This window comes from Simochromis diagramma, unplaced genomic scaffold (assembly GCF_900408965.1).
Source record: "Simochromis diagramma unplaced genomic scaffold, fSimDia1.1 OVJJ01000293.1, whole genome shotgun sequence".
NCBI lineage: Eukaryota > Metazoa > Chordata > Actinopteri > Cichliformes > Cichlidae > Simochromis > Simochromis diagramma.
In genome coordinates this window covers 12037385-12056358 of record NW_024386801.1, presented here as the reverse complement: position 1 = coordinate 12056358, position 18974 = coordinate 12037385, and the positions used below count along the sequence as shown (strand labels likewise).

General features: G+C 40.0%; 2 protein-coding genes and 1 non-coding gene across 9 annotated transcripts; 2 read left to right on the top strand and 1 right to left on the bottom strand.

Annotated features, from left to right (window-relative positions):
* Nucleotide 1: 1 nt before the first annotated feature.
* On the bottom strand, nt 2–4457 carry ddb2 (damage-specific DNA binding protein 2). 3 transcript variants are annotated; one of them, XM_040025874.1, is made up of 11 exons: nt 4350–4457; nt 4132–4266; nt 3943–4052; nt 3554–3745; nt 3243–3388; nt 2261–2360; nt 1924–2101; nt 1606–1751; nt 639–794; nt 518–563; nt 2–430 (listed from the first exon to the last, which is right to left on the bottom strand). In XM_040025874.1, the coding sequence occupies exons 1-11, from the start codon at nt 4405–4407 to the stop codon at nt 186–188; spliced, it is 1512 nt and encodes a 503-aa protein (XP_039881808.1). In that variant the 5' UTR covers nt 4408–4457; the 3' UTR covers nt 2–185. The 3 variants fall into 3 exon arrangements, with proteins under 3 accessions (XP_039881808.1, XP_039881806.1, XP_039881809.1); XM_040025872.1 differs by lacking the exon at nt 3243–3388 and adding an exon at nt 2765–2931; XM_040025875.1 differs by lacking the exon at nt 3243–3388 and adding an exon at nt 2765–2931 and having other exon boundaries at nt 4346–4454.
* A 12-nt stretch (nt 4458–4469) lies between these two features.
* LOC120729896 (kinesin-like protein KIF23) lies at nt 4470–18883 on the top strand. 5 transcript variants are annotated; one of them, XM_040025862.1, is made up of 25 exons: nt 4470–4561; nt 4900–5083; nt 5325–5391; nt 6012–6140; nt 7276–7381; nt 7544–7680; nt 7783–7895; nt 10323–10493; nt 10663–10707; nt 11411–11523; nt 11790–11911; nt 12017–12119; nt 12570–12649; nt 12731–12850; nt 12938–13097; nt 14328–14489; nt 14595–14761; nt 14840–15013; nt 15249–15488; nt 16054–16401; nt 16632–16865; nt 17255–17343; nt 18164–18233; nt 18336–18406; nt 18504–18883. In XM_040025862.1, the coding sequence occupies exons 2-25, from the start codon at nt 5070–5072 to the stop codon at nt 18517–18519; spliced, it is 3051 nt and encodes a 1016-aa protein (XP_039881796.1). In that variant the 5' UTR covers nt 4470–4561; nt 4900–5069; the 3' UTR covers nt 18520–18883. The 5 variants fall into 5 exon arrangements, with proteins under 5 accessions (XP_039881796.1, XP_039881795.1, XP_039881797.1 ...); XM_040025861.1 differs by having other exon boundaries at nt 16033–16401; XM_040025863.1 differs by lacking the exon at nt 10663–10707 and having other exon boundaries at nt 16033–16401.
* Nucleotides 11566–11663, top strand: LOC120730554. Its single transcript, XR_005695132.1, has one exon. It is a non-coding gene; the product is annotated as a Z30 small nucleolar RNA (small nucleolar RNA).
* Nucleotides 18884–18974: the final 91 nt, after the last annotated feature.

Below are 18974 nucleotides of genomic sequence, written 5' to 3'. Positions count from 1 at the left end.
ATGAAATGAGCATCTTTATTGTCATACAGTAAAAAAACAAGAAAAAAAAACCCACTGCTTTTGAACACATTTATATATATAAAGACTTTTTAAACATGCAGACAATCTCTGAACGTGGAGACTCAGTAACAATGAATAAACAGCATATGAAACACAGCTTTTTAAGACCCCGGCTGTTTTATAGTTCACTTCTTCCTCATCTGTGTTTGTTTTTGTTTAGTGCGGCCCTTCTTGGTTTTAGTCTCAGTTTCTTCCAGTGAAGCTAGCTTTTTCTTAAGCTTTGCATCCACAGCAGGACCCCTCCGGTTCCCACTGGAGCGTGGCTGACTCCTCCGCTGCCCTCTTAAAACTGAGTTCAATGGTCCTTCCTGCTGAACGTGGTGATCGCCCATCGGTGACTCGTTCTGGTCCCAGACCAGCACAGTTATACCTGGGGAGTGAGCAGGACAGCGCTTTAGTGGGAAGTAAATAAAAACCATGGCTGTTAATAATGTGCAGTACTTGTCCAAGTGCTCACCCATGCCAGATCCAATTGCGTCGCCCATTGGGTTGAATTTGTTGATCTGTAAAAACAGAAGCCGCGATCTTAAAATAATGAAAGTTCTAGTTCTTGATGTTTACAATGAAATGATGCTCACAGATTTGATCCCTGAAGCAGTGGGATCGTACAGCTGACACACGAGCTCTGCTGTGTTGGAGTCAAAGATGTCAATGGTCCTCAGGTCGGCCCCGCAGAAGCGATCGTCGGGGTAACGGCCGGCCACAATTAGATCATACATAGGGTGCCATGTGGCCTACAGCACAATTAAAGCAGAAAAATCTGTTGTCACAAATTATATGAAAATGTTAACATCTCTCCAACAAATTCTTATACCGTATATCGATGCAAACGCCTATAGACATTTGGCTCTTTCAAATTTATAATTTGATTTTTGCTGAAATATTTGCAAACTGGAGCATTTTTTTAAAATGTTATTTATATTTTAATGGTAGAAAATGCGTGTCTGCAGGAGATATATTGGTCTCAGAACCAGCTCAGTTTATGCACGTTGAAAAAAAATGCTGCAGTCTATCACAATGATGTCATGTTGTGGTCCACAACAGCCCCGACTATACAAAATACAATCTGTATTCATCTAAAAGACCAAAATATTTATTAAAAGATCAGCAACCCATGATCAAAGCTGTATTTGGTTTTCATGCTCTTTGTACTTCTACCCATCCATCCACCTATCGTTCTTCTGCTTAGAACTATATTAATATAATAAATCCCAATAACAATAAATTACTAAAGCTTCTGGAAGAGCCTTCCCAAAGCTCTGACCTCAACCCTATTGAAAATCTGTGCAGTGTGCTTAAAAGCCGGGTCTGTTGTAGGAAGCCAACTGATTTAAATGAACTCTGCCGGTCCTTGCAACAAGAGTGGTCAAATATCCAGCCAGAATACTAGTGCAGGTGTGTGTATACTTTTGACTCTGTGTAAAAAATCTATAATAAACTACTTGTGCACGCAATTCTTGTTTGTTAAAGACATTAAAGATGTATGTTGTACAATAATTCCAACGTGCTAAAAGAACAGTTTAAGCCCAAAGACAGGAACCAAACCTTGATGGGTGTGAGGTGCTGAAACTGCCTGTGCGGGTGCTGGATGATGTGCTGAGGCTTTGACCAATCAGAAGATGAGTAGACGCGGATCTCATCGTACTGATCTGTGGTGAGCAGCTTGGAGCAGTCCAAAGGGTTGAAATAGGCTGTGAGGAGATATGAAAATCTTTGTCAAGACGTTTTGCAGATCTTTTAGGTTTAGAACTTAAAAATCTATCAAAGAAATGAATTAAAGACAATTAGAAAACGTTTTCTTTCTTTTTTAATTTTTTTTTTGAAGTAGTAAGCATGAGAGGTTTTTCCATGAGGAAGTGTTACCTGAGTTGACGGCTTTCTCGTGAGGCATTTCGTACAGGAAGCTTTTCTTGTCCTTGATGTTCCTCAAGTCCCAGAGCTTTACCGTGTGGTCAACTGAGGCCGTCACCAGCAACCAGTCGCATCGGGAGTTGAACTCTGCGTGGGTCACTTTGGCTTTGTGCAATTTGTCACTGAAAATCTGAAACATTAAAACAGAGCAAATCAATTAACATTACATTGCCACAGAGGAGATTCATGGATGTAGCAAAGGAAGACTTGCACAGGAGAATGCAATCGATAGCTGATCCTTTAATTTATCAAAAACAGTGAAAGCCCTCATTAAGAAAGAGGCACACACCTTTTGGCCATCCAAACCCAGAAGTAAAAGCTGCCCCGCATTGTCTCCTGTCACGAGCATCTGTCGGCTTACAGACACGTCAACGCAGCAGTACCAAAAACTACGGAAGAAAAGAGCTACATGTAAGAATTTACAAAATAATGTTTTCCACAAATCATAGCTTTAATTGAAAATAGGATTATACTATTATATTATACTACGTGACACTTCAACAAGAGATAACATTATATATGCACAATGCTCTCCGCTATCTATGTTTTCTCATTTACCTCTACTGATGTCTACCCATGCATATAGTCATGCTTTTTGAAATCTGCCATTTATTTTTTTGTATTATAGCCCTGACAAATTACATTTCATAAAATAGGAAAAGAAATATGAAACCTTTTTAATGCTATTAAAAAAAATGTGGCAGCAGGATTCCTACAGACACAGTAGAGGGAAATGAAAGAACTTTCCCTTTTTCATAATGCCGAGCATCAGTCTTCTTTGGGAGTTTCTCACCAAACATTGTGGTGATCGTGGCCGCAGTCTTGAGTTCTGGACAAAACGGTGGGTGCGTGGCCCTCAAAACTCTGTGCGGTCAGTGTGCCCTCGCCAGAGGCCACATAGACTCTAGAAAGGTCTGTGGGGCAAAACTTCATCCCTCCGATAAAGTCTCCTGCTCCGTTCTACACACACAAATACAAATGTAGGTCTGTCACCAGGCAGCAGTTATGACTACAACTACCACACAAACGTTCACACCAGCACCGGCCTTAAATCATGCTTTTTATTTGTTTTTGTTTTTTAATGTCTCTGTAAAGCACTTTGAATCACCTTGTTGTTGAATTGTGCTATATAAATAAATTTGCCTTGCCTTGATAACAAGTTCCCTTGAGAGATCTCTGAACTCTCTGTAAGAAGACTGATGCTAGACTAACCCCTAACGCTTTTTGATTTTAGTGCACAGAAGAAAAACAAGTGGACACTCCAGTCTTACTTCAGTGTTTCTGTGCTGGCAAACACTGTTAGCGTTGTCCCACTGAAATCCCGAAGTGCTGTCGTACCCCCCATAGATGAGGTGAACAGCTGAGTGGGATTTAAGTGGTTAAACTTCATGTCTGTCACTGAGTCTCCAGCCCCCATCTAACCAGAGAGCCAACAACAGTGTTTCATTAAGTACAGCTACATCGCACCGCTCTGAAATGCACCACAGCCTGAAGATGCATCTGACCTCTGTTAAAATCAGTTTGCTGAATGTCTTTTTGATCAATCGAAAGAACAAATCAAAACCATTAAACAGGAACTAACCCCTTGAATAAAGGTCTTCTTGGCAGGCGCCTCAAAGTCCCACAGATAAATGTCTCCACCCTTGGACCCCACAGCCAGAGTAGTAGGATGTGTCGGATGCCACTCAAGACAGGTGATCCTGCGGTTGAAGGGGCTGCTGCCACCGTGGAAATGATATGATGACAGAGAGCGAACGAAAGGTTCCTGGAGACACTGGAGAGACAAAAGAGCTAGATTCACACCTGCACTGAATAAATCCAGTAAGAGGAAACGAGAGGTAACAGATGGACTATGACTTATGAACTTGCACATGTCCCTGGATTAGATTTTTTTTTTTTTTTAATTACTATTGGAACAGGTGTGAGTATTTTGGGCAGCATTGGGGCCAGCACCACATCAGGCTCTCTTACCTGTCTCATCTGTGAGTGCAAACTCTGGCCCAGAGTGCTCTTGTAGATATAGTGCAGTATGCTCCCGTCCCAACCTCTCTTCTGGACTCCTGCAGGCTTGAGAGCAGTCCCTAGAAGACACACGAACCCATTCAAGTGTCACAAAGACAGTGCTGTCACTGGACTGACGGTGTTTTCAGAGCCTCATACCTGATTTTGACGTTTCGCCATTTTTTTTGTCTCGTACTTTTCTGGAGAGAGTTGGATCGGAGACCCCCTCGGGTGTTTTCTTCACTTTATTCTTTGATCCAGCTGCAGCTGACTTCGTGGGCTTGCTTTTCATTTCTACATTGTAAACACACACACACAAAACAGTTATTCGTCACAACGCACCTGTCTGCACTTCTAATGTTCATATTGCTGCTTACCTGTGATGTTTAGTGCTTTAACCCTGCAGTTTAACAGCAAGAACTTCTCTGTTTGCATAACACGACAGTACACGTGACTATGTGCTGAAAAATGTGTGTTTTGTAACTTGTGTCTGTTAAAGCTGGTGAACGGTGGGTGGCACTGTAGAGCCACCATGAAATCTCAGTGTGCACCATGTTTGGAGTTCAAACAACTCAAACTACAAAGTGAGGTAACGGCAACGAAATGCTCACAGAAGATTGCGAAGTTATTCATTGCTCAAATAAATAAAAAAAAAAGTCACGTTATGTCAATGTCATGTTAAATTATTAAACTAAATAATTTTCATAAAATATTTAAGAATTGTGTAAAACAAAGAAAGGATTTACATTTCGCTGGTAGCAGACATCAAGGACTATTTATGAAGATGAAGAATGAAAGTGGCTGAAAGACGTTTGTACATTATATTTTATATTTTACTGCATTTGCCAACTTTTTATTTATTTATTTATTTATTTGTTTGTTTGTTTTTTGTTTGTTTTGTTTTGTTTTGTTTTTTGTTTTTTTTAGGCGTAAGAGTCTCGGAAGTGAAGGCGGAAACACGTGTTTGCCGTTGCCAGATCCCATTGGTTGCTTCGGGTCCGTTTTGAAAAAGTCGCTGATTTGAGGCTTTGAGGCGGAGGGAAGATTCAAAACTAGACAAACAGAAACAGTGAATTCAGCACAGGCACCACGCTACGATGACGAGACAACTGTAAGTACAAGTTTATATTATATATGTCGCTGGTAGGCTGTATTGTTTATGCGTTTTACCATGTCACGAAATGGCGAGTTTAAGGAGTTACCAACGGACGTTGACTCTCTGCTTTACCGTTAGCAGGGGGCTAATTAGCCGTCTAACAACAGGCTTTGTTAAGCCATCACATAGTCATTAATGGCTAACGCTTACAGTGTGTTTGAATTGTTAATGACTATGTATTTATTTACTTTTACAGGAAGGGTAAAACCCCCCGCAGGCATCCTCTAAAAAAAACCTCCAGCAACCAAACGGACCCAGTTGGGGTGAGTGTCCCTGAATTCTTAAAGAAGGTCAACTTGGCAGACAGTACAAATGTGAATCTCATACATTCCACTGGGTGGAAGAGAAAACATTCCAGTGAGGGAGTGTTTGAACCTAGAGTGGAGTAATTTACTGACAGAGTGAAAATTCTTCTGGACAATTTCTCTTCAACCTGACTGTGAGCCCACAGTTTCGCTCTGCAGCCATCAGTTTTCTTCCTCAAAGGCAACAGATTTAGACTTTTAGCAGCAGAAAGAAGAAGCTTTTGCAATAAAAGTTTCGATTGCTATCTCTCCTCAGTTTTTTTCCCCCCTTTTTGTTCTTTTTTTTTTTTTTTTTTAAAAGCAACAGGAGAAAGACTCTGGCTGTGAATAACAAGACTCCTCAGTTTCTTAATAAAAGTATGTTTAAAAGTTTCACCAAGTGGCAATAAGCTGAAACAAATGGTAGCAAAAATCCTACTGCATCCAAGAATGTCAGAGTCTGTTTGGTGGTTGTTGGGTTTTTTTTTTTTTTAATCGTTCATCAGATATTCTTGGGCAAATTAAATATCTTTGCAGTAGTAACGAGCTCAAAATGTACCGTTAGAGCTTGTTTTAATGTGTGTTGTTTTGTTCTTCAGGTATATTGCCGTGTGCGACCCCTGGGAGCTGAGGATGAGGAATGCTGCATTGAGGTGATCAGCAGTACCACCATCCAGATGCACACCCCGGAGGGCTTCAAAACAAACCGCAATGGAGAATACAAAGAGGTAAGAAATCCGATAAGTTTGGAGTAGTAATTGATTAAAGGTAGTGAGATTGTGTTTCTGTCATTGTCAGGAAAAGCTGCATAAAGACTGAAACCAACAATAAGTAAATCCAGTCATAAATATTGTTTGCATCGTTGGAAATTTCGTATCTTACTCCTGTGTCATAAAACTCTACGACTGTTAAAGACAAATTATTCCATTTTTGTTTTTCCCTCCATTGATAGAGTGCCAGGACTGGGCCTGTTTTGCCCTGATGCCTTTCTCTGTGTAATTTTACATGAGATGTAGTGATGTTGGACAGGTGGGGGCACACTTCCCAGTTTGTTGTGACTTTTGCTATCACCTCTCATAGCTACAAATGCCTTGAAGACCACAATTTATTTATTTATTTATTTATTTATTTATTTTAGTTTTTTGTTCCACACCACTAGGTGTGTCTATATATCTGTTTCCCACTATCATGTGCAGTTACCTGACTGCTTCATACTTTTGCATTCTCACAGGTCTTTCAGGTAACTGCACATGATAGTGGGAAACAGATATATAGACACACCTAGTGGTGTGGAACAAAAAGCTAAAAAGAGCTGTGAGAATGCAAAAGTATGAAGCAATCAGATTGGATATTAAACAGTCTTAACCATGCTAGCTAGCTACCCAGATTGACTTATTTACCATCATGTATAAAAATCAATCCCTTCTTATTCAGTCCACATCATTTTGCTGCATCTCCATATCCCAAATATAGTCTGTTATAATTTGATGTATCAATATCTGTTAAATTGTACAATGCATTGTTTATGGAGTTACTGAACTTTTGTAGATGTGGGGAACAAGGTGTTCTCAGACCAGATTAGATGACATCCTTCAAGAGTGGAGACTAGGCATTGAGAAGGAGATATGAATAGAACTACTCATCCTCTGTAATAAATGAGCATAGCTGAAGTGGTTTGTCTAGCCTTGTAGAAGGCTTCATTTCAGGCGTATCCCCAGAAATACTGAAGAATTTAGAAAGTACAAGAGAAAAAATAACGCATGGTTGATTTTGGTCTTCCAGAACAAGCAAAGCATGCATACGTATATTTATTTATTTATTTATTTTATGTATTTATTTTTTGTAATCCCTTTTGGTTCACAGACACAGTACTCCTTCAAAAAAGTCTTTGGAGTTTCAGTATCACAGATGGAGCTCTTTGAGCATGTGGCGAAACCTCTTGTTGATGACCTCATCCGTGGAAAAAATGGTAAAAGCAAAGGCCACATCAGTAATATGCAATGATTATTTTAAAGTACAGTAACATTTTAAATTACAGTGACCTGTTTCCCCTCTTAACAGCTGCATTTTAACCTACTTTAGCCTTGAGTAGTTCATTATTGGCAGCTGATTTCCTCTCTGTTTGTGTCAGGTCTGCTTTTTACGTACGGGGTGACAGGAAGTGGAAAGACTTTCACCATGACAGGCTCTCCAGGCCAGGGTGGACTTCTGCCTCGCTCCCTTGACATGATTTTCAACAGTATAGGTCCTTACCAGGCCAAGAGATATGTACGAAAATGGCACATAAAAATGGTTAATTATGTTTGGCACCAGAATAACTGAGTAATTTGCTTATTTATTAATTTAATTTCCTTTTTTCTCTTTGTTCAGGTATTTAAGACTGATGAGAAAAACAGTATTGAGATTCAGACTGAAGTAGATGCTTTGTTGGAGCGCCAAAGGCGGGACAACAACTTGTCTGTTCCTAAAACACCCTCCACCAGGTAAAGGCCCATTTTACTTTTTTTTTTAAATTATGGGTGTGAAAAGTAAGTTCACATTACTGAGAAAGATGTGGTGGAATCTGCGGTCAGCAATCCAAAAATCTACATCCCATGGTGAGATGTGCCTACTGACTTGGAGCTTTGTTGCTAAAGAAAGACTACAGCAAAATTTTGCAAAACTCCAAATCCCAATATCACATGAAATTATGCATTCAAATTTGACAATGAAGACATGCCGTACAGTCCTGCATTTCAACAGTGTAAAAGTCATGGATGACAAGAATTATCAACACATTTTTGCTCTTACACTTCATTTACTTTGTACAACTAAATAATCTGTCTTTCAAACTGATGTTCTATAGCCTGACACAGATTTAGATTTTATTAGACCCATTTTATCCATCCAGTGGAATGGCAAGAAACGAAACATACGTTGTAAAAATCATCACTGTCTGTGAAGTAGGACTTTGACTTATTCAGGTAACTTCCGGTTACCTGAATAAGTCAGTCCTAGGTTTATTAACTATTGCAGAGTAACTTGTGCTGCTACTGCTGTGGAGTAGGGATGGGTACCGGTGTCCGGTGCCATGATGGCACCGGTTCTGACATAAATGGTAGTAACCAGACCGAAAAGCAGCGCACATTTCGGTGCTTTTTTTTTTCCTGAGCTGTGATACACTTCTAGCCAATCATTTTACGTTTCCGAGGATAGTAGGGGGGCCCAGGTACGTACGTTCTTTTAGAGCAGAGCTACAGATTAAAAATGTCCAAGGCGAAGCGGTCAAAAGTCTGGCTGTACTTCACAGCAAAATATGCAAACTCAGCAGCCTGCAACAAGTGCTTTAAGCTGATACTGTGATACTGTCAAAGGAGGTAACACCTCAAATCCGATGAAACACCTGGCGACGCATAGCGGTTTTTTTTTAAAAGCCCAGAAATGCGCCGTATTTGATAGCTTGCTGCGAGACCTCACACCGAGCACATCTACTGCGGGTGGGTTGCCTGTTATGCAACATACCCCAAAAACACGAAGAGGAGAGTCCTGGCCCCTAGCCCTGCCAGTGTAGCAGAAATGATGACGGATGATGACGGCAGCAGCAGCTGTTCTTCTCTGCCTGAGTAGCTTAATGTTGTTCGTGTGTAATTTACGTTGAGTAGGCTAACCACGTTATTACATTAATGCATGTAAGGTGAACTACTGTAGCAAACATCATCATAGCTACATGCGGCTGTCCTCTTGTTTGATGGCAGATACTCCCTTCACCCTGGCCAAAAAGGCTAAAATGACCAAAGAAAAAGTGGAAAACAGTTAAACATGAGAGGTTTAGGACAAAGTTTGTGTTTTTTCCATTGTTTAAGCACTGCTTCCGGCCAAGAGTGATACCATATATGCCCCATAGCTGCTTAAAAGGCTAACATTGTTATCTTTTTACAAAAAAGATAAGATAAGATAACCTTTATTAGTCCCACACGTGGGAAATTTGTTTTGTCACAGCAGGAAGTGGACAGTGCAAAAGTTATGAGGCAAAAATTAGAATACAATAAGAATAAATACAGTACACAACTGTACAGAATAGAATAAAATACTATATACAGTAGAATAAAATAAAATAAATATACAATAAGATAAAAATAAAGACAAATACAAATACTATATACAACAACTGAGTAAAAATACAACGATGACAGAAAGGATTATTGCACTTAGTATTATTGCATATGTATGGATGTGTGTGCTTGATCAGTTAAAGTCTTTATTATGGAGTCTGACAGCAGTGGGGAGGAAAGGCCTGCGAAATCTCTCCGTCCCACACCGTGGGTGCCGCAGTCTCCCACTGAAGGAGCTGCTCAGTGCTGTCACAGTCTGCTGCATGGGGTGGGAGATGTTGTCCAACAGGGATGACAGCTTAGCCGCCGTTCTCCTGTCACTCACCACCTCCACTGGGTCCAGAGGGCATCCTAGAACAGAGCTGGCCCTTCGGATCACCCTGTTCAGTCAAAAACAGCTGAACATGAGAGGTTTTTGGACCAATTTTGTGTTCTCCATTCTTTAAGCACCGGTTTGAGCACCGTTTGAGCACCGGCACCGTTTCAAAAGTACCGATTTGGCACCGGTATCGGATAAAACCTAAACGATACCTATCCCTACTGTGGAGAAGATCATGTTCAAAATTAGAGATCAAAATCAAATTGTCACCTATTGGCCAATTAATTCAAGAGTCTTTCGTACCCTTTAGGAAGAATCAGCACTGTAAAATTGCTAAGACTTTATTTCTGTGTCACTGTTTCACCTGACTGGTGATGTTAGGATAAGTGAATCTAGTTAACAGAAAGATATTTTGGGTTTGTTAAGCTTGCATTGTTACCTCAGTTCTGAGTGTAGTGGGATGTTGGTTTTAATGTGCAACTTTCTACTTTGATTTTTAGGCTAAAGGCTGATCCTGAAATTGCTGACATGATTAAGCCAGAGGAGGCCTCTAAATCAGATGGCGTGGATGACGACAGCAGCTACAGCGTCTTCGTCTCCTACGTAGAAATCTACAACAACTACATCTATGATCTCCTGGAGGAAACTCAGGAAGATGCAATCAAGCCAAAGTGAGTTTAGAAAATATACAACAAAAGGAACACAATTCATGTGTACAGTATGTATGTGGATCATGTTGTATCTCATTAGAGTAATAGAGTAAAATATTAGGTGTAGTTCAGTTTATTTTCTATGGCAGATTAGCCAGGAGACAAAACTGTTGTCTTTTCTTTTTACTAGGTGGAATGGTGGAGGCACACCAGTGCGCCAGAACACTGAGTTGATGTATGTGACCAGTGAATATTTGTAGCAGCCTGATTTTTAGCTGAGCTTCTGCTGTTGCATACAAATGTGCAAAAAAAGTAACCTGTCAGTGTTGGAGACATTTCCTAAGTTTCACAGATGTTTTTGCTGTCATAAAAATGAGTTTTGATGATTTGACTGATTACTTTTTTAAAAAAAAAAATAATAGTACACTGACTATATTTTTGGGATGATTGGTGTGCAAGATTTGAAGCTTCTCTTGTTTTTGTGTTTTTGAGCTCAAGTTATCAGTTATTTTGTCTGCAAATAATTGAATTGATCATTAAAATAATCAGCTGTAGTCCAAAATTCAGAGTTACGTCATGCAAAAAGTATAAATCTGGGAGCACATTCAGTGGTAAAAAATATGTATTTTGGACACATTCATTCTGAACCACGCACAACCATGTGTAACAGAGCTGCTGATGGGAGGTAATGTCTCCAGTGTTGATGAGTGTTACTTTAGCCTTGAAAATCCTTATATTCCCCCTGCTGCTTTTGGTGTTTGTTCTGGCAACACTGAATGTTCTTACATCTATTTGTGATGCTTTGACTGTAACTGGTTACTTTCTGTGGCTGAAAACAACCAGCATTAATGTCTTCGACTCCCTGCAATGCTTGGTATGCAACATTTTGCAGATTGAAGGAAAAGCAGTTCCCTAATATGATTATTTTCTAAATGCAGACCGCCTCAGTCTAAAATCCTCAGAGAGGATCAGAATCACATCATGTATGTGGCCGGTTGTCTGGAGGTTGAAGTCAAATCTGCCGAGGAGGCTTTTCAAGTGTTCTGGAGAGGTGAGTTGTTCTCATATAAATGTAAAGAAAAAATAAAGTACCCTGCAGTGATGATCGTAGATGTGACTGACCTGGAATTGCTGCCCTCTGGGTTCGGCTCTGGCCAGTAAATGACCTCAGTTAATCTTCTCTCTGAGCAGGTTGTTGAGGAATGTGAATGCTCAGTATGAGTTTTGTGTCTGAAATAGTTTGGCTTTTAAATTGTGCATGAAAATGTCTGGAAAGAAATGTGGTTTTAGAAATGGCCTGTACTGTGTTTTTTCCAGGTCAAAAAAAGAGGAAGGTTGCGAACACCCGGCTGAATAGAGAGTCCAGTCGCTCCCACAGTGTGTTCATTATTAAACTGGCTCAGGCGCCTCTTGATGCAGATGGCGACAACGTTCTCCAGGTCAGCTAAAAGTTGAACCAAATTTCCCCACACCAGAGCCCTGTTGGTAACATACTTGGATAAACCATAATTGACAAATATTTTTCTTCTTAATTTGATTGTTAGGATAAGAACCAGATAAGTGTTAGTCAGCTGTGCCTGGTGGACTTGGCAGGAAGCGAGCGAACTGGCAGGACAGGGGCAGAAGGCACTCGTATACGTGAAGCAGGTTTGTTAATATTTAAATCCTTATTTTGGACAAGTTCGGTAAACTTGAAGCAGAATTGCTTGAAGTTTTGAATGCAGTGGTGACCTTTAATTTAGATAATGCTCCAAAATAATGGACATTATAAAAGTGGCTGCTGATTTGTTATCAGTTACAATTTAGTCAATTTAGCCAAAAGTGTCCTAAAAACTTATTTTTATTCCAGAAGAATATGCTTAAACTAGTTATACTTTACAAAACAAGATATAGAAAAAAAACACACGTATGTCTGTTAACAGATTACCTGAATAGTAGTATTTGTCACTTTCTTTTATTCATATATGACTTATTTATGTAGCATACAAGGGCTGTCTCCTGCTGGCCTTCTGTTAAGACAAGTCTGTTTATATACAAGCCTATGGACTTGGGTTTAGCTGGGGTTCATTTGAGCTTTAACCACTTTTTGCCTTTCAGGTAACATAAATCAGTCTTTGCTGAATCTGAGGACATGCATCGAGATACTTCGAGAAAACCAAATGTGTGGCACAAACAAGGTATGTGTTGCCAAACTGAAGATGGACTTGGATTTCATTTCCTGATAAAATATGTATATAATTGACATTTTTCTCTTCCAGATGGTCCCCTATCGAGACTCCAAAATAACCCACCTGTTTAAAAACTACTTCGATGGAGAGGGAAAAGTTAGAATGGTTGTCTGTGTCAATCCCAAGACTGATGACTATGAGGAAACCCTGGTAACTTGACCCTGCCCTCTTACTTTGTTACTTTTTAATTACCCCCCCCCCCCCCCCCGACATATAACACATGCTCTGTTTGTGCAGCTGGTGATGCGGTTTGCAGAGATGACCCAAGAGGTGGAAGTGGCCAGGCCAGTGGACAGACCAATCTGTGGCTTTACTCCAGGCCGTCGTCATAGAAACCAGGCATTCAAAGATGAGCTGTCTCGCAGATTGGAAGAACGTGGTGGCCCCATAGATCCTGGTATGTGTGTGAAACATCCTGTTAATCAAAAGATTAGCCGAAATGTAAGAACACTCAACCTTTTAACAAGAGCAACACCAAGTGTGTTTTCCACTTCTGCTAATTGTTGTTATATTCACTAATATCATTGGACACATTTTTGTGTGCTTGTAAATTCAGATAAAACCAAGGTTAAGCTGGATGGCATTACCTTGACCTTCAGTAACACTGTGAGGAATCTTGGGAGTAATTTTTGACCAGAATATGTCCTTTATTGCACATATTAAACACATATGTAGGACTGGTTTCTTGCATTTGTGCAATAGCTCTAAAATCAGAAAAAATAGTTCATGCATTTATGACTATGACTCTTGAAATTCATTATCAACCGGTCCCAAAAGCTCCCTGAAAAGCCTTCAGTTGATCCAGAACTCTGCAGCGAGAGTGCCAACAGCAACTCAGAAGAGGGCATATTTGTTTTTGCGGAACCAGCTCCCAGTTTGAATTTGAGATGCTGTCTTTCTGCTTTTGAGATTAGGCTTAAAACTTTCTTAGTTTGGTATTCATCTGATGACCATAAATTGTCCCTTATTATGCTGCTTGGTTATGCTGCAGTAGGCCTAGGCTGCTGTGGACTTCCCATGATACACTGAGCAATCTTCTTGACTTACCTCTTTTCACTCTCTTCCACAGCACATCTTTTATGCTGTCTTCCTCCCCTCATCCACTCATTCCTATTCCTATTAAATGGAAGTTTTCCTTCCCACTGTCATCGGTTGCTTGTGAATTGTATATTAAATGGCCAGAAATGTCAGGATAATGCATAATTTCTCTGAAATTACAACAATGATTTAGATGATACTTCAAAACAACAGCCCAAATAAGATGGCTGCACAGTGGCAGCTTTTACATGGACTTTTCATTTTATCATCTCAAGGAGAATTGTAGTTGGGGATGGCTGTAACTCAGGGGGAAGAGCCGGCCATCTGCTAATCGGAAGGCTGGTGATTCGAACCCTGGCTGCTTCAGTCTGCATGCCAAATATCCTTGGGCAAGTTCTTTGGAAACACAAAACATGCAAATTAACAGACAAGCCAAACTCTTGCAAATGTAATTTCCATTAAAATTGAACAGAATTAATCTGAACTACTACTGTGTAAATGTTTTAATAGTGGAGTATTGTGTGTGTGATGATAATTATTAAAAACCACACAATTGCTTTAAGGACTTGTGATTCCTTGTCTTTTGTAGACATGCCTGCTGCTGCAAACACTCTGATCCTCAGTCTCCCATCTCTACCCTCCTGTGAGCTGACTGACCCACATGATGACATCACGCTGCCCAGGCTGATTGAAGCCCTGGAGAACAGGCAGAGGATCAAGCAGATGCTGATGGAGGAATACAGTAAAACAGGTGTCTGTTCTCATTTTAGCTCACCTGATACTTTTTGGCTTTGAAAGATCAGTTTTTGAATAGTTGTCTTTCTCTTGGCTCACATTTCTCTTGATGTTATTTCAGCCAACATGATGAAGCCTGTGCTCCAAGAACTGGATACCAGCCTAATTTCCAAAGACAACTTTATTCAGGAACAAAACGGCAAACTGATAGAGAAAGACAAAATCATCCAAGGCAACAAGGCAGAGATTGAACGTTTAGAGAAGAAAACAAAGATGCAAGAACACAAGGTGGGAGACTAATCCATTCACGCTGCAGATTTAAAGGTTGTCACTTTTTTTTCTTTAATATTAATGTCTCTGTTTCAGATTGACATCCTGCAGAAAACAACTAAAATCTTTGAAGATGACAAGCGCTCGCTGCAGCATGAGCTGGAAACCAGAGAGCAGAGGCTTCAGAGAGAGCTGTCAGAGAAGAGACGCATGGAGCAGCGCATGCATGGCGTGATCTCGGACACCCAGTTCAAGTGGGAGAAAGAATGTGTGAGTTTCAAATATCTTTTTTTCTTTTTATTCAACAATGTATAGATTTCCAATAAAGACCACAAACAAAAAAAGACCTACTTTGAAATGTGTGTAAAATTTAGATCTTACTATCAGTTTTGCAAACAGCCTTGTTGGTCATTGTTTTAGTCTTTATAGTGGAAGCTAATTTGTCTTATTCAAGCAACTTGGTTAATATTGCATTTGAACATTTTGCAATATCCTCACTGTGCAGGAGAGACGTGTTAATGCACTGCAGCTTGAGATGCAAAATAAGCTGTGGGTGAAAGACGAAAAGCTGAAGCAGCTCAAGGCCATCGTGACAGAGAGCAAGACTCCAGGTCGCCCTGAACCTCCACCCCGTCAGACGCAGCCACAGCCTCTACCACAACCACAGCATCAGCCCCGTTCTCAGCGACCCTCCAAAGAGGACCACCTACCGCCAAAGAGATCAGCATCACCCTCACCTGTCCCTGTATGTTGTGTTTAAAAACCATAATGATGAATGTTTTTAAGGGTGTTGAATGGTATTCTGCCCATTCAAAGTTAAATTCTACTGCACTCGTCTCTCTTAATCTACTAACATCACTAATCCCAGTGCCACAGCAGCAGGCAGGTTATAATAAACGCCTCATGCATATGATCATGTAGTCCTTCAGCAATTAAGTACCACTGTGAAACTGAGGAAATTATTTTGATGCTGTAGATTTCTCAGTAGGTTGGTCTAAATTTATTGGTCTGAATCTATAGTTTTAAAAATCAAAGATACTGAATTTACAACAAATAAGACAAACTGTAAAATGAATTATGTTGCAGATAAATTTGCATCAACTCACAGATCATTTTAGCTCAGCTTTGGTAAATTTACATTTCAGTGTTCATGTTTTTCACCAGGTATGGGGAAAAACATGAACTTTGTACTTTACATAAAGTGGTTGCTGCATTTGATTACGTTAGACTGTGAATGTATCCCGTTCCTATAACGTCTAATTTTTGCATGTCTAACTGTGACCATTTAGTGTTTCCATTTCACTCTCCAGTGCCCAGTCGATTCCCCTCATGTCAGTCCAAAGCCAGAGTCACAGTCAGGCAGTGCTGCTAGTGATGAGGAGGATGAGACGAACCCAAGGCCCACCTGCCCCGTCCCCAGCAGAAGTACCTTTTTGTCTGTGGCTAGATCTGCATGTGAGGAGCAGGCAGCTCAGGACAGCATGCAGGGTTACAGTTCCCCTAGTACACCCACAAGAACACCCACAAGACCCCAGGCCTCAACGGGCCCTTCAGTCAGCCGGGCCAGGAGGAGAGCTGTGTGCTTGAGCAGAGTGGATGAGAGAGACTGCTTCCCTTCCCCTTCGTTTCATGTAGACCTAATTGAAAGAAGATACAGGGTCAGTGAGTTAGCTAAAGGCAGCAGCATGAGGTTGTGACGTGTCAGCATTTTGGCTCCTACAAGTTTAGGGTGTGGGGTACCCTGCCCCCCAAAATGTATAAGTTTTATGATTTCTTTTGTCAAGCTTTGTAATGCTTTGTCAAGTTCTGTGTTTTTGTTCACTTTGGATTTTTTTTTAAATTTATTTTCTTTCCCCTTTTTAAACCGTTTTCCTGTTGATCTGTTCAGACGACAGCACCAGTACGCCCGCGTCACCGTCGTTCCCGCTCTGCTGGTGGGGAGAAGTGGGTGGACCATAAGCCATCGTCAAGCATGGACTTGGGCACAGTTTTGCAGCCGGTCATCCCCAACGCCATCCAGGTGTCTGCACCCAGCGAGAAGGCTCTGTCCAAGTGTGACAGATACGTGCTAACGCACCAAGAAGTTGCCTCCGACGGCGAGATACAGACCAAACTTATAAAGGTCAAGTATGCAGCGCAGCATATTACTGATATTCAGAATGATATATTTGGTTACACTTCCTTACTCATGCAGACATTTATATTAGCAAGTTTTCAGCAAACCAGCAGCATATTTGCCAACTTGAGTTTGAGTCAGTGTGGTTTTGTAACTGTTTGTTTTACACTTTGCTCGAATAAGTTTGTCAGTTTTAAGAAGTGAATTTAAATAATTTCTATAAAGTGGTTCTCAATGTTCTGTTGCATGATTGTAGTAGTGTGCATGCTTATCCTTAGAAAGGAAACTCTTGTGATGGTTGAATTACTGATCACAAGAAGGGCTTCGCACTGTATTAAATATTAAATAACAAAGATATCTAATGGTGGTTCTTTTTGTGTTTTTTTTTTCTTTAGGGCGATGTCATTAAAACGAGAGGAGGAGGGCAAGCTGTCCAGTTCACTGACATTGAGACACTGAAACAGGAGCTCACTACAGTCCCAAGGTAATAATTTATAACCTTAACCAAAAAAAAAAATATTGAAATGTTTAATACAGGGCTTATACAGGTGCTTGAAATCCTTGAATACACTTGAATTTTAATATTGTCAAGGGTTGTTATTTTATTTATTTATTTATTTATTTTTGTTTTGTGTTTTTTTGTGGCATATAGGAAATAAGCATCAGTATCTGATGAGACGACTTATCCTTATTTTTTGGGTGTTTGGTGCAGTTTTCTCTTTTTGTTTTGGGTTTTTTGTTTGTTTTGTTGTTTCTCAGCAGGAGATGAATATCTCGAACAAGTTGATTTATTCACATTTTCACATCTTAATTTTTAAGTGAAATGTGCATTTTGAGTTCATACACTTATAAGGCAACCTTTTCCTTTTGCAGTATTTTTGTGTAGTGTTTTTCTATGTTTTAACAAAAGGGGAACAAAGGCATTTAATAACAGGATAACAAAAAACTGGATTTGCTTTCTGTGCTGGCCTTGTTCTGTCTGGTATCCAGACAGATACCAGACAGGAACCGGTATCCAGTTCCTGTCTGTCTTTGACTGAGATCAACTTGACAGCTCAGTTGAGCAAAGACACATCCCTTATTCTATGACAGCAGGACACAGCATCGGACATTTTGATTAGCTTATTTCACTACTGTTGTCAGTTTGGTATCCAGTTTAAAAAAACAAACAAACATATTAATATTGTTAATAATTGTACATGCATTACCTAACGTGCCTCCTGAGTCTTACATTTTTTAAGTTGTTAAATATGATTCCAAACTGCTGAAGCTGTGCTAATGTTTTTACGTATCAATCTCTGAAGGCGGAAGAGGAAATCTTCAGAAGGCGTGTCAGCCAGTGGAGATGGAGCTTTGACTGATGTGGAGACGAGGGTAAGCTGATTTAAAAAATTCTCCTTCTAGTATCAGAATCAGGCTGAGCTATTCAGAACACTTGCAGATAGATTTAGGTCCTAATCTTTTCCCTCTTCGCAGTGCTCTGTGGCTGTGGCGATGAGGGCTGGATCAAACTTGGGACCTGGGTTGGAGCATCATGCAGTCACCAAGTAAGCTGTCAACTTTCTGCATTGCCTCTGAGTAAAGTGTAGTTTTCACTCAGAATACATGACTACAGATTGTGATTCACTCGGTTTTCTGTTACAGGCGCAGAAAACCCTAAAAGCTGCTAACAGATCAACAGTGACCACTCCCCTTTATCCTCACCTGGCTGTTGTGCAATAGTCTGACCTCTGTTTTTATATTTAGTTCTAGTGATGATATTTAAATGCTTTCCATCTTTTTATATAAATATGCAGAAGAGTATATACATAGGTCACCAAAGAATTGTTGTGTAAAATAACTATCTATTTACTCAGATATATGCATCTTTAGTTACTGTGGCTCTACAGCTAAACAAAATTCTGTTTGCACATATTTTACTCTGCTCACGAGTTATTGTAAAACCTCCACAGTAATGATTTTTGTCTCATGTATACAATTTGTCTGATTTTGGTGAATTAAACTGAGCTTCAAGTTTGGAAAAAGTGTTTTTGTTTTCATTTTATAATTTTCTCACTTTTCTTCACTACACTGAAAAAAAAAATGCAATAGAGTGGTTCCTGAATTTGCATATAA